This window comes from Pungitius pungitius, chromosome 18 (genome assembly GCF_949316345.1).
Source record: "Pungitius pungitius chromosome 18, fPunPun2.1, whole genome shotgun sequence".
Taxonomy (NCBI): Eukaryota; Metazoa; Chordata; class Actinopteri; order Perciformes; family Gasterosteidae; genus Pungitius; species Pungitius pungitius.
Genome location: NC_084917.1, coordinates 15093935 through 15107295, shown reverse-complemented (window position 1 = coordinate 15107295; position 13361 = coordinate 15093935). Strand labels below are relative to the sequence as shown.

Genomic DNA, 13361 nt, shown 5'->3' with positions numbered 1-13361 from the left:
TAAGGCTCACAGCAGCTTAGCAGCAGACACACAACTCTGGCTTTGGTCCCCCATCTCAACAACGTAGTTTGCCTACAAAGATCACTTCACAGCAGGTACGGTCAGAAGGAATGAGAAGGTGTGAGGACAGGACCTATGGAGTGGTTATTAGAAGTGTCTGACATCGATGCTTGAGTACTGATTCACACACAAAGCAGTCTTCTAAAATATTTCCATATTTCACAGCTAAATATTTAAAGACTTTAAAGGGCTCTTTGAATATGGCGACAGAAACACACACTGGATCAAGGGAAAAGTGGAGAAAAAGGGTTTTATTTCTCTGTAGGCCTCGTTTCAGAACGCTGTCAGTCACTTGTAATAACAATCTGAGCCCGTCAGTGTCAAAACAAGCTCTTTTAGTGGACCTAGCGTTACGCGACCACTTCCCGCAGCTCCATTAGTCCCTTAGACACATCAACATGTCGTAGAACTAGAGGATGATCACAGCCATCCTTCAGGGGATCCCTGAGTGTGAGCAGTTCAGTCCGGGATGAACGCTGTTGACACAAACAATGAATGGTCGGTGTGTTTGTGCAACAGGCTGTGGGTGCTGCTGACTGCATACATTATCATTATAACGTCACACTGCACCTTTTAGGCAGACGGTGTTGGTTTGGGTGACCGTTGGCTCTACCTCATCCTTCCCTTGCCTCAGCTCCGTCACAATGCTAAAGCATGAATTCATTTGATAACGGCTATATTTCATAAAAGAGGGAGAAGTGTTTCTATTAATTTGTCCATCCCAGACCTATGGCAGAGGGTAAATGCCTCTCAGTACAATGCATTAGAAACAAAAATCAACAATGACAAATTGGATATTAAAAGCATTAACTTAGCAGCAAACAATTACAAATGATATATGTATATATATATATATACACACACATATACATAGATATATAGCGTGCTAATGTCTACCTGAGCCGAAAAGGAAGTTGTTGCGTGTGTCGATATCGGAGCGTCTCTGTGCTTTGCTCACCCCACGTGCCTTTTAGTGCATGTGAGGGTGGTCCCCTCAGATCAACCCCTATGCCTTAGTCTACACTGTTAGCACCGTTAGCTGCTCAACCGTCGCCATGTTGAGAGCCAGTAAGAGGCAATACAAATGCTAGCCCTTAGAAGGAATCAAGGCAGAAGGGTGTTGACCTGTTTGCAATAATCCAGACTTGGCTATTGTATTTCTGTTACATCATTATTTCATTTTCTTGAATGTGAATTTTCTATGTACAGTACATGAAAAAGCACAGTCTATTTAACAGAAGCAAAAATGTAGCATGTGGCTTTTTTCGTTGAATTGTACACATCCCTCGTGGAGGACGGAGCTCATGTTCAGAGGCAGTGAATGAACCGGAGCCAAACCTCAGTCCCACGGATGCTTAGAGAAGAGTTTTTTGGTCGTGGGCTCTCTATGCACCATGGAGCCTAAGGGGGCCTTCACCGGCCCCGTGCTCCAGCAGACCCGACTCTCCGGTCAGTCTCTGCTTCGGTTCAGCCCGCTGCTGTCCGGGTACGGGACCGCCGGGCCCTGTCAACAAGTCGGACCCCGCACGTGCAGGCAGACAGGCATCTGAGCAGCTTCAGCCCGTCTACTGGCCAGTCTTCTTCTCCTTCTGGAAGCTGAAGCTGGTCCGCCGGCTCAGCTTGCGCTGCTTCTGGGCAAAGTAGTCGGCCCGAGAGGTGCTGGCTCGGGACTCGAGGATATAGTTCACCTGAAAACAAACATTCACTGTGTGTTTGGGAATGTTGATTGGAAACTGCAGTCAGTAGTAACGTTACCAAAAATACAATGAAATGACATTTTTAATCAAAATAACAATAATAATAATGATGATAAAGTATTCTTGATTGGTTCTTGCTCTATTTTGGATAAGATCAGCCAGGCCACATGCCCAGGTACATTCAAGTGACTTTAACGTGGATGGTCTGAGTACGTCACAAACTGCTGATCTACCGGGATTCTCACTCACAACCATCTCTGGGTCTTCAGAGAATGGTCCAAAAAGAGAGAACATCCAGTGAGCAGCAGTTGTTGATGTGAGAGATCAGAGGAGAACGAGCAGACTGGGTGGAGATGATAGAAAGGCAACAGGAACTCATATAAGCACTCGTTACAACCAAGGAATGCAGAACGCCATCTCTGAACACACAACACGTTGAAGAAGATGAGAAGACCACAGAGGGGGACACTCCTGTCAGCCAACAGGAAACGGACTACGATTCACACTGGCTCACCCAAACTGGACAAGAGAAAACCTCTGAGGAGTGTTTCCAACATTGAAAGTATGCCAGCAACAATTAAATTAAAGGGGTAGACTGACAAATTTAAATAATTTCTCTAAAGTAGTTCCTACCGCAGTAAGTGATACCAGACACACACATATTCACAAGGGGAAAATATCTATTCAAGAATTAATATATTCAAAGTATTCCAGAAGGTAGCACGACTCCACTTTAGGGACTGACAAAGGGAAAACATTTTTAGTTCAGTGTCTAGTTTGGGTCCAGCTTTAAAGACAATGGATTCTATAGTTGACCTTCACTTCATTCGAGAACTCAAGACTTCCTGTTTAAGGTCTCCAATCCTGATTCCATCACTATGACATCATCAGGGCTATTATCACAAATGAAGAGTGCCGTGGTGAAATAAAACCAAATACCACTAGTATATTTGGCACTGTAAAAATTGAGACAAAGGCGGCGTGGAACAGAACTCCTGGAGAGCAGAAGTATGAGCAGAGGACCGGTTGATGCCAGACAAACGCTTCCCACGGTGAAGAAGAACTCACCTTCAGCACTATTTCGTTGACAGTAGCAGCATCAGACTCGAAGTAGAGCGGCTTGTAGTCGTGGTTGCTGAGATAAGTGAGCTTAAATATTGCATGGCCTGTAAGACACGGAGGAAAGACAAGTGTTTGATGAGAGGGACAATGGACATCTTCAGCCACGTCGTTGTCTACTGAAGCTACTTCACAGGACCGCCTCATACAACGTCTCTCCGAAACACCTAAAACCCTCACCTTTTTAAGGAGGGATCAATGACCAATAAATAAAAGTAATAATTTGATGGTCAACTTTAGGAGAGACTTTACCACTGGCACCGGACTCTAAATTCTTAGTCTGGCCCGTATAAATCAAGGTTAAAGTCAGTTTAATGACCTTTTCCTCAAAGGAAAAGTCTCCACCATTGTGTGCTGTTGTTAGGGAGTAAGTATCCCGATGTGCTGTGCCTGCGATGTTGAGGCATGCTGCGTGGTCCACTCACTGGGGCTTCGCTCCTCTACGAGGTCGCAGGCACACAGGTGGTCCGAGTCGATAGAGATGGGCTTCTGTCGGATCCAGAACTTGGTGCTGGCCTTCTGATTGGTGACAGGATCGATCTCCAGCTTCTCTCCTGAAACGCCTGGAGGTATGGAAGACTTCTATCACACGCATGATAACCGCGCATCGTTGGACCACACTTCTCCTAACTGCTGTGCTCTCTTATAGCTCGACATGTACTGGATGGATACACTTTGACCTTTCCTCAATCATAAGGTCAAACATTTCAATGTGTCCATTTTATACTTTGGTATACAGAATAATCAAAAGAGCAAAGTAACTGAACACAGCACAACTAGCACTAGCTATGCTAACATAAACAGCATGACGCCATGTGTTGGCAGAGAAGCTGTGACTCAGGCTTTGGCTGAAAGAATCACACGTGTCGGCGCCTCACAGCATTTACCTAGCTGGACATCCGTGGTGAAGCGCAGCTTGTGGATCATGCTGATCTTGAAGGACTTATAGTGGTGGCTGCTCAACATGTCTTGCACCGTGGTGATATCGATGGGGGGGTCTTCCTCTGAGCTCTCTTCGCCCCTGGAGCCTGCAGACCGAAGGAAGATCACAAAGAGCTTTAGTAGCAGCAACAAGGCAAACCATCACCTAATGCTACCATTGTCCTCAATCAAAAGGGTTCTTATACATAGATGATTATCTAAGAAAATACCTTTGATATTGCATAAAAGTAGTAAAGCAAGTCCTTAACAGTTAGCCAATACATATTTTGTAGGGTTGTATCAAATATCTTTTCTTTCTTTACAGAAACGCAGAACTTTTGGGGTTTACAAATTAGATTCAATGTGTGTTTCATAGTATTATAGAGTTATTTATCCGATTATAAAGGGTCATCTAACTTCCCTTTGCACGCGGGAAACGGAGGAGCTAACAGGCTAAACGCTAACAAATACGGATTGAAGCAAAATATAAGATGAGATCTAGAACTTTTGATTCAGGGATTTTACAATTGTATTATTCAAAATCACGTTACATGGAAACAATAAGAACAGAAATATAGCTATGCAGTATTAGAAAAACACTTGAAGCAAAAAAAAATGTGGCTATAGTTTTACATAAAAACAAAAGAATGAAGGTATCCACTTTGAAACAGTGTTTAAGTTAAGTGTTATCAAATGGCATTAATATTAGATATTAATGAAAACTACATGGTGCCATCATAGCACTGATTATACAGTAATGGAGCCAAAGTACTTCCACATTTCACTTCGGCCATCTTTTTATCAACAAGCTGAGGACGGTCGGCAGGAGCTTGTGCACGTGAGACAGGTCCATGTGTGCAGGCAGCATGACAAGAAGCAGCTATTTCAAGGGAATATCAATAGGTAAAATATGCTAAATTGCTTTTAGCGTTAGGGTGCACCATTAATTCAGGGATCTGTTACTATAAAAGAAACATGAGCAGTAAAACTTTTACACACTTTTGAGATTACACTATTTAAAAAATAAGGGCTGATCCTCCCGGTCACGGATCAATGACCCGTACAGTGCTTTACTATTCACTAGCTCCGCATGAGTAGCCGCTGCTACTGGCTTGAACGACGAACCTTCGTGAGAAGCTTCTCAGATGAGAGGCGAGGGGAAGTGGGAGGAGCTTCCCAGGGGAAGGATTACTTACTGTTTTCTCGGACGAGGCAGAACTCCAGAGTGCTCTGGCTCTCCAGTGTCGAGTCCAGGTCCACTGAGACGTTCGGCTCAGTCTGCTTCTCCAGGCGATACATGGGCCCTGTCAGAGAGGGAGGAGTCACACCACAGCTTTAGAAATGGATGGGGAGCAGCTCTTCTAGTGGTCGATGATACACACCTTCAGCATAAGGGATCTTCTTTTATGAGTCTTGTTTTCAGTACAGCTTTTGACTACTGGTCCGGTACCAATAATACTCAAGTGATCTGTACAATCTCCACCAGTCATTTCAATTATTTTAACGCAAATAAAACGTATGTGAGTGTAAAAGCAAAAAAGAGCAATGAAAATGGTGTTTGGGCTAAATGACAACAAATGTGGATAGTAGAATAATTCTGTGAAAAATCATATCTGATGTTTTGAAGTGCATTTGGAGTTTGGGCTAAGACAGCACACACTAGTTGGATTACTTTTTTCTTTTAGAATTCTACAGCCTAGATCACGAGCAGCATGGAGAAAAGCGATGAACGGAAAGACCACGTTTACGTTTGTGTATGTATGAAAGCAGAATCTGATATGACGATCGTAGGGAGAGGAAACCTTGTTCCAGTACAATCTCTCCGTGAGAAAATGACACTGGCTTCATAATGGCAGGCAGACATGGGAAATGATCATTGGTCATTACATCTGACTGAGCTAAAACAGATTTACAGCCCAGTTTATTTGTTCTTTCTAACTCAGACAAACAGAATCCATGTGTTGGATGAGAGTAAGCATGATGCTATTACCTGAGCCTTTCTGGGAGCCCTTCCTCTTCTTCAGAGCTTTCTGCAGAATTTCTTTCATGGTGACCTTCAGACTGTCCACGGGGATTAAAGAGAAACCATGAGCAGCATTTCTAAGAGAGGAAGAAAGGTAAAGAATGCCTCAGTGGGTTGAACTTGTTCATCAAGGTAACTCTTACTGGATCCCTGCAAAAGAATCAGCATAGTCACCACATTTTTTCTCTCCACATTTTGATGTGTTACAGCCAAACAGGTGCAACTAGTAGCTTCATCAGGACTTGAGGCTGTAACTGCTGAAAAAGGTGCTTCAAAGTATTGGCTGTAAATACGTGTGTGTACACGTTATAATTTTTTCCTTTATTATTAAAATTTTGAGAAATATCCGATCAAGCCGTTTTCAACTTTCATGTTGGGTGTTGTGGGTAAAATATTGAGGAAATAATTAATTTAATCCATTTGGAATAAGCTGTAACATGTGAAAATGTGGAAAAAGCGAAGCGCTGTGAATGAACCCCCCCTCAGTGCTCACATGCATGAACATGTTGTGTATCTCTTACTCACATTCGGACAAACAGGGACTGTCTAGAAGCGAGGCCTGGTGAGGAATATTTCTCCACCAGGGCCAAGGTGCTGAAACCAAACTTGTGGATGGGCTCATTGGAGTCCAGCGGGGGGAAGTCCGTGTCCACCTCCCCATCGTCCTCCGCAATGTGAAGACAGTAGGCATTCACGTTGTCACTGTGGAGACACGCACGTTAAAACCCCCTACATTCTACCAAAGGGGGGGGGGGGGGGGGGGGGGGGGGGGTGTCGTTCTTCTGCTCACTTGAGTTTGGGCTCTCGCCCCTCGCTTGTGTACTGCCAACATATGAGGCCGATGAGGTCGTGGACGCGTGCGTTGGCGATGGTCACCACCATCATTGGGTGTACTTTCTCCTGAGCCAGCTGCATCGACAGGTAGACGTCTATCTTTTTTGTGGCCGTCGTGCCAATGTGGCCCTTAAAGAGGTGAAGAGAAAACACAGGGTAAAGGGACACGGCAGAGGACACATCCAACTTCAGTGTCCACTGGTGGGACCTTTTCACAAGGCAAGTCATCTGGATAGTGTGAAGGGCAGGCTTGTATTACAGCAGGAGCGCTGCCCCACACTTGTGAGTAGTTACCTATTGAAACGGTTTACATACACGTCCTAATACACATCAACTTGTGCAAGTTCACCTTCTTTCAAATATATCACCATATCACAGTATTTCATCTTTTAATCAATCAATTTAATTAATTGGATAATACAATTTTGGGCTGTTCGTATCCGTTGGAAAAAGTTTCAAGTTCGGGCAGCCAACAGCAGTCCTTTATGCGGTCAATGTATTAATGTGTTTACCTAAAAAAAGACAAACCGTCGGAATCTTTCTAAATAGTGTGATAGGATTTTTGGCCACAGCGCACAACCTTAACGTTCATAATCTCATCTTTGTGATTGCTGCGCTGAAGCTGATCTCCTGTAATGGTGCGTTAGAATGAAGGTTTTCTGTCCTGCATCAATTAAACCCAATAAGTTCACATGTTTTTATTGCTACAGCCGGACACACTATTCTGAAATGAGTTTCTTTTAATGACACCTGAATGAAACAAATGAAGAGGAACTAAATGTGGAATAACTAACCTTGCCATCAAATTTGGAATATTCATTGAAGGGGTTGTTGAGCTGCTGGGGACACTGCTCCAGCCGCAGTGAAAGCGTGGATTTGGTACCTGTTGTCTTTGGCCGGTCCTTAAAGTCCCGTTTTTCAAACAGGGAGCCCAGATCCTCCGCTGGACAATAAACACCATGCAGCATCACTGAGTTACTTTCAAGCGCGTTGGTAAAAGTAGCCACATATCCAGACGAAGTGAGGAATCTATGTCTGGATTAAACAGCTGTTATAATCATCAAGAGTCGAGCACTCAAGAAAACTAGCTTTTTTCCCCAGTGACATATTTTAGGTACAGTACTTTAGATAAAGCCCCAAAAGTAACAAGGGAAATAGTTATCAACTGAAACAAAGGCTGACTTTCTTCCTACATTGACAAGATATTAAACAACTCTTAGAATAAAGTAGCCATTCAAATGAAGTGTGAATAACCTAAAGGAAGTTTGGGGAAGTCCTGACCCAGCTTGGGAATCTTCATCTAATCACGGTATCGAGAGAATTTAGAGAAATTGTTTGAACTTTGACATTTCTCAGCAGCTTTTTTTTATTCAGAATAAAGTTATTTAGAAAAGTTCAGTCATACGGAGATCATAAAAAGAGAAACTTGAAAAGGCTTTTATGAAATAAGTCATTGTTGAAATATGTTTGGTACATTTATTAACAATAATACAGAACCTTACCTGATTGAGAGTTCGACCTCTCCTTCCACTGAACGTTTTTACATTTGATTTGGTTCTGCCGTTCTTTCCTTAACCTTTCAAGTCTTTGCGCTGGAAAGAGAAAAACACAACTTCAATTTCAGCCACAGGACTAAAGGTTGCCATGAACCTGATATAAATCAGCATTACGTACAGTACGTTGCACTTTAGTTCAAATATGTAAGGTATATCTTTCCTTGGGCCTTTGACAGCAGTGCGAGGAAACAAGGACATTTGCTTTAAGGATGCACTCTGCCATGTTATATTTGGAAAGACAGTCATAAGAAAATAGTACAAATAAATAAATAAAACTTGTACATTTTGTTAAATCACATTCTTGTCCATCCCTCTCCTCTTACCAGCAGCCCCGGGTTTCTCTCGGCTGTCTTGATTGAGTCCTGATGAGACAGCTGCCACGGGTCAATACTCAAGTCTCAGAGGATTGCAGCTCTCAACCCACAACCAAGACCAAAGCTCAAGGGAGCCAAAAAAGGGACAAGGCTTCTATCCCTCTATCCCCAAAACCACAATTACCTTGCAATTTAAAGTCCTCATTGTAGCTTAAAACAGATTAACACAATTATCATAAAAACACAGCACCATTTGACGACGGATTGAACAAGATTAAAAGGGCCAACACAAGGATGCAAATTAAGTAGCAGCTGACACATCTGGCGGCAGGGCTTAGTGATGCTTTTTTCCACCTACATAATTGATTAAAAATCAGGCACTTCTTGCTTACCTCATAAAACTAGGCTTAAGAAGACATTGCCCTTTTATAACACTTCGTAGTCAGGGCTGGCTCAGGTTAGCCTGGACCAGCCCTGAGATTAGCTGCTATAGGCCTAAACTGATGGGGGACTTCTCAAGTCACTTATCAAGCTTCTGAGGTTTCCATGGCTCGTGGCGCTATCTTGTCCTGCCTCATTTCATGGCCCTGCTGACACCTACTGAAGATTTTTTCATTTTTTGGAGAGTTTTTCCTTGGTCGATGTGAGGGTTTTGGGACAGAGGATGTCACATGTGTACAGATTGCAAAGCCCTATGAGGAAAATGTTTTAATGTAAAAATTTAATTGAATTATGGCCTCAGGCCAAACAACATGGATTTTCCCTTAATTAAACGGCCATGTAAAGATACTCAATATATTCAAACAAAGCTCATGTTCTTTACCCTAATGTCTGATCTGCCTGTCAGAACATGCCAATGTGTGTGGATATATATCGGGGGATCGGGGGGTACGTGTATGCAGCTTGTCAGACCCAAACTTATGTCCTAATAAATAGCTACATCTGGCCTTGTGGTTGCTGGTCCTGAGCCACATCGATCTTGATGCTCTATTATTTCTTCCTCTGTGGGGTTTCTGAATGCACTCCTCCTCTACACACCACAAACTCCCAAATGGCTGCAGCATAGCGCTGTTTGTATGGGCACATAGAGCTCACATTGACACATTTTGGTTTGACAGTCACCTTGTTTCAGTTTGATTACCTCTTGCAAAGTTATTGAATAGTTATGGGCAGTAACTGAGAACCTTCTGTCTGAAACGTTATACAAGAACCACCAAAGCGGAACAAAAGGCCCAAGTCCACTAACTGAGCCGATCTACCAAGATCTAGTGATAGATTAGCTCAAAAGCAGCAATGAGACCCAATAGTACCAATATAGAACACTCTGATGCATTAACAAATAGATTGAGACTCTGATAAGAGACATTTTTGTTCAGTGCAACCGACAGAAATGCTGAAAGGAAATTGTGAGGAATGTTGTGGTCATCCAAGACAGCAGCAGGCTTCGAAGACCTTGGCTATGAAAAAACTTAAAAGTGTAACTGTAGTTTATATGTATAAAGGTTTCCAAAGAGTTATTGATTATAGAGCAGACCAGAGCAAAAAAACTGTCTGACATTGAACGCTTGATTTACCAAGTATACTCAAAAATGAATCATTGTGAATCAGACCTGTGCTGCTTACCCCATAGAAAAGAAAAACATTCACACAGGGACCTGCAATCTAACCCCACACAATTTATCATGAGCCTCACCGGCCCTGATTAGACACACATACCCCCTTAAAAAACAACAGCAGAACAGGCTTTGTGGGTGCCTCTATTATATTGGCACAGGTGGAGGTGTGCCTGACAGAAAGCCTGCCCTGCTAACCAGCCAGAGACTTGGGATGTGCCTACCTGTGTTGGACCGTCGACGGACACCAAAGTCCCAGCTAGAGGTGATGTCCAGGGACTGGGAGAGGTCGCATGCATGATTGTCAGTCAAACTGCCGTCCCCCTCGATCAGGGAATCTGACCCTGTTGACCCACAGCTGCTGCCAGGCACCAGAGCCAGCTGGCACTTCTCCAGATCTACATCCTGGTCTATTAGTACCATCTCACACATTCCCGTATCGTCACTTGTCACATGAGACTGTCGGATGTGAGCCAGAATAATGGCCGGGTTGTCCAAGAAAGCCATTCCCTCTGCTTCGTAGAGACGCTGATAGCTTCCGATGTTTTCTCCTGGCCTCGCCCTCTTGCCTGTATTACACTTCCCTTTCCTTTCAGTCTCTCTCTGACAGTCTTAAAGTAGCAGACGATGAAAAGTGGAGCGTAGTCATCTTTCCCATCTCTTAATTATTTTCTCTGCTTCAAGGACGGAAAGGGGCCAGTACCTGTTGTGGGCATAATAACAGTTATTACATGGTGCAGGAAAATTAAGGCATTCAAATTCAACCGCCTACTGGTATAAAGCTCAATAAGTTATGGTGGGGTGAAACTTCTTTTGGGCATTTTCCAAACATGTGGTGGAAACCAGGGTTTGAGACTCTTAGATGCTTCTATACATGTTGTAATCACGTACTAAAACTATATTACGCCTACGAATGATTTGTAAAGGCGAGCCAGTCTGCTGACTGCGAGAAAGTGCCACGAATAGAACAATTCATAGAAAAACATTTTTTTAAAAGCCAATGAATACAAGAAACTTTGGGGTTAGCTTAAGCATATAGTTAAGTTGATGCAAACACCAAGAATTCTTTAAAAAACAGACGTAAGGCTGATTAGGATGGAGATTTGCGTCTAACTATCTGCTGTGACTAGGAAAGAGTAGATCATTCACACACCCAGTAACTTAGACATCCTTTCCATTCAACATGTAACACCAACCCTGGTGAGGAAGTGTTGGGAAAACCTAAATAATGTTTTGTCTTAGTCACGGTAGTCCTAGCAATATTACTGTAGAACACCATAGAGGATGTGACGTCCCAGCAGAGAAGCCTTGATGAGTAACTAGTGTCTGTAACCTCAACTAGAAGAAGAAAGAATTCCTTTATCAATCCTGTGGGGAAATTGTTCTTTGCATTTAACACACAGTGGTGCCCGGGAAGCATTTAGGGGTTAGGTGTGTTGCTCATGGACACTTTGGCACAGGACATGGAGCAGGCGGAGTTCGAACCATCAACCCTGGGGCTACCCTCTCTGCTCTATGGCCTTGGTCGCCACAAGTTAGACTAAGCGGCCGACCTTGGAGAAGCCTTGACGCAGGTGTTATGTGTATGTGCCATAATATCAGACACTAACATGCAGACTTTCGACCTTGGTGCATAACTGCTGTGTGTGTGTGTGTCATCTCCACTATATAATCCGGAGGCTGAGACACAGACCTCCGAGCAGCATGACGTGTTTGCGTTCCTACTGCTCCTACCTTCAAGGGTTATTTCATAAATGTCCTGTTTAATGATTTTTCACCGGTGTCGACTCGAGTAAGAATTGTTTCCAACAGGAACATATGTGTTCATTTGGAGACACTCATTCACAAAGATGATGTTGACAAAATACTGGCAGGTCAAAGAGTGCAGGCCATCACTGGGCACTTAAGCGCCATGATGTTGACTAGTAAAGAAAGGATCTCTTAGTATTGACACTGTGAACACAAAGCGGTTGGTAATCTCAACACAGAGATGAGTGCGGTGAAGAATGTCAAAACAAGCCCGTCCCCGGATTAGCCTTAGCCCGGCTGAGGTTAGCATGTTAGACGCAGGATGCTGTGTAATACTGCAGCCCAACGAGTGTATCTGACACAACAAGCAACTCCAGATGACCAGCCCAACTGTTTACAATCATATATGATATTGACCCATAAGCCTAATCCTTATTCAACTTATTAGAACCAGTCATTACCACTAAGACATGCCCCGACCGATGCTAACTGTAGCTAATGTAATGCTACAAAGTGGAAGGAGGAGGTTGTCATATCTGTCCTTCTTCATTTTTATTTTTTAGACCAAGCTATAACCGTCCACACCAACCGTTTCGGGGTGAGCTTCTCTAAAATAAAACGTGTCATATGTGACGCTCATTCCCAGGGACCGAGCCGATTAAAAAGCGAAGAGCCCCTGGTCGCGGTTAGCTAGTTGGCGTTACCTGAAACTCGCCAGCTGGCTACCTTAAAACTTATATACATTAGCTAACATTAAGTTAGTTTAGCCCGCGTGAACCTACAAGTCGCAGCTGTCCTCGGTATTCGTGTGTAAAAAATGTAGTGACGAATGCAAGTGTGCATTATATTGGTAGTATCAAGTTAGCTCGTAGGCTTGTTAAGGCTAGCATAATAGAAGCTTGCTTTGACTAGCTGATTGCAGTTAGCGATGGTTGCTATTCACAGCCTCCCAGAACTGGTAACCTTAAGTTGACGTCAGTTCATGACGTTGTCCCACCTTTAGAAGTGACATCCGAACAGGAAAATAACTGTCCACATTTCCGTATTATGCACGTATACGCCCAATAGTGACCCCTTCCATTGGAGCGCGTGCACTAGAGGAAAATCTTAACACAATTGCGACTCAACCTGATGTGCTCAGGCTCAGCCAAGCAGTAGCGACTCTTCTTCTTCCTTATGGGGGGTTTCCTCTTCTTCTTCTTCCTTTGTTTTTTTATTGGTGGTTGGTGTGCATCAACGCCACCTTCTGAAAAGGAGGGTGGACTGAAATGACAGTGCTACTGTATCCCATATGGTATGTGTCAGTGTTTTCTTTGCCAGGTATTTAAATATTTCCCCATAAACTATATGTTGTGAATTAACTTGCATCAGCTGTGTGAACTCAAACCTGATCCTTTCTTTCTATAGCGCCTCTGAGCCTTTCCCTGTGATGATTGTATCATGGACAATGGATGATGTGTTCTATTGGTTCTTTT

The 13361-nt window shown here is 43.4% G+C and overlaps 1 protein-coding gene across 3 annotated transcripts; it reads right to left on the bottom strand.

Annotated features, from left to right (window-relative positions):
- Positions 1–284: 284 nt before the first annotated feature.
- mapkap1 (MAPK associated protein 1) lies at positions 285–13141 on the bottom strand. 3 transcript variants are annotated; one of them, XR_009942704.1, is made up of 13 exons: positions 12884–13080; positions 10362–10840; positions 8157–8246; positions 7449–7597; positions 6611–6783; positions 6346–6522; positions 5788–5897; positions 4994–5101; positions 3764–3904; positions 3302–3439; positions 2826–2923; positions 631–1748; positions 285–536 (listed from the first exon to the last, which is right to left on the bottom strand). XR_009942704.1 is itself a non-coding variant. In XM_037485200.2 (12 exons), exons 2-12 carry the CDS (start codon positions 10642–10644, stop codon positions 1626–1628), a joined length of 1590 nt encoding a protein of 529 aa, XP_037341097.1. In that variant the 5' UTR covers positions 10645–10840; positions 13015–13141; the 3' UTR covers positions 285–1625. The 3 variants fall into 3 exon arrangements, 2 of the variants coding, with proteins under 2 accessions (XP_037341097.1, XP_037341096.1); XM_037485200.2 differs by having other exon boundaries at positions 285–1748; positions 13015–13141; XM_037485199.2 differs by having other exon boundaries at positions 285–1748.
- Positions 13142–13361: the final 220 nt, after the last annotated feature.

What these genes read in the sequence shown, in the direction of transcription:
- mapkap1 (XM_037485200.2), bottom strand. Translation starts at nt 10,644, where the DNA reads ATGGCTTTCTTGGACAACCCGGCCATTATTCTGGCTCACATCCGACAG. An exon ending in ATTCCAAATTTGATGGCAAG is followed by an intron (nt 6,784 to 7,448) that starts GTTAGTTATTCC and finishes CACCTCTTTAAG; the next exon opens with GGCCACATTGGCACGACGGC. An exon ending in GGGCGAGAGCCCAAACTCAA is followed by an intron (nt 6,523 to 6,610) that starts GTGAGCAGAAGA and finishes GTGTCTCCACAG; the next exon opens with TGACAACGTGAATGCCTACT.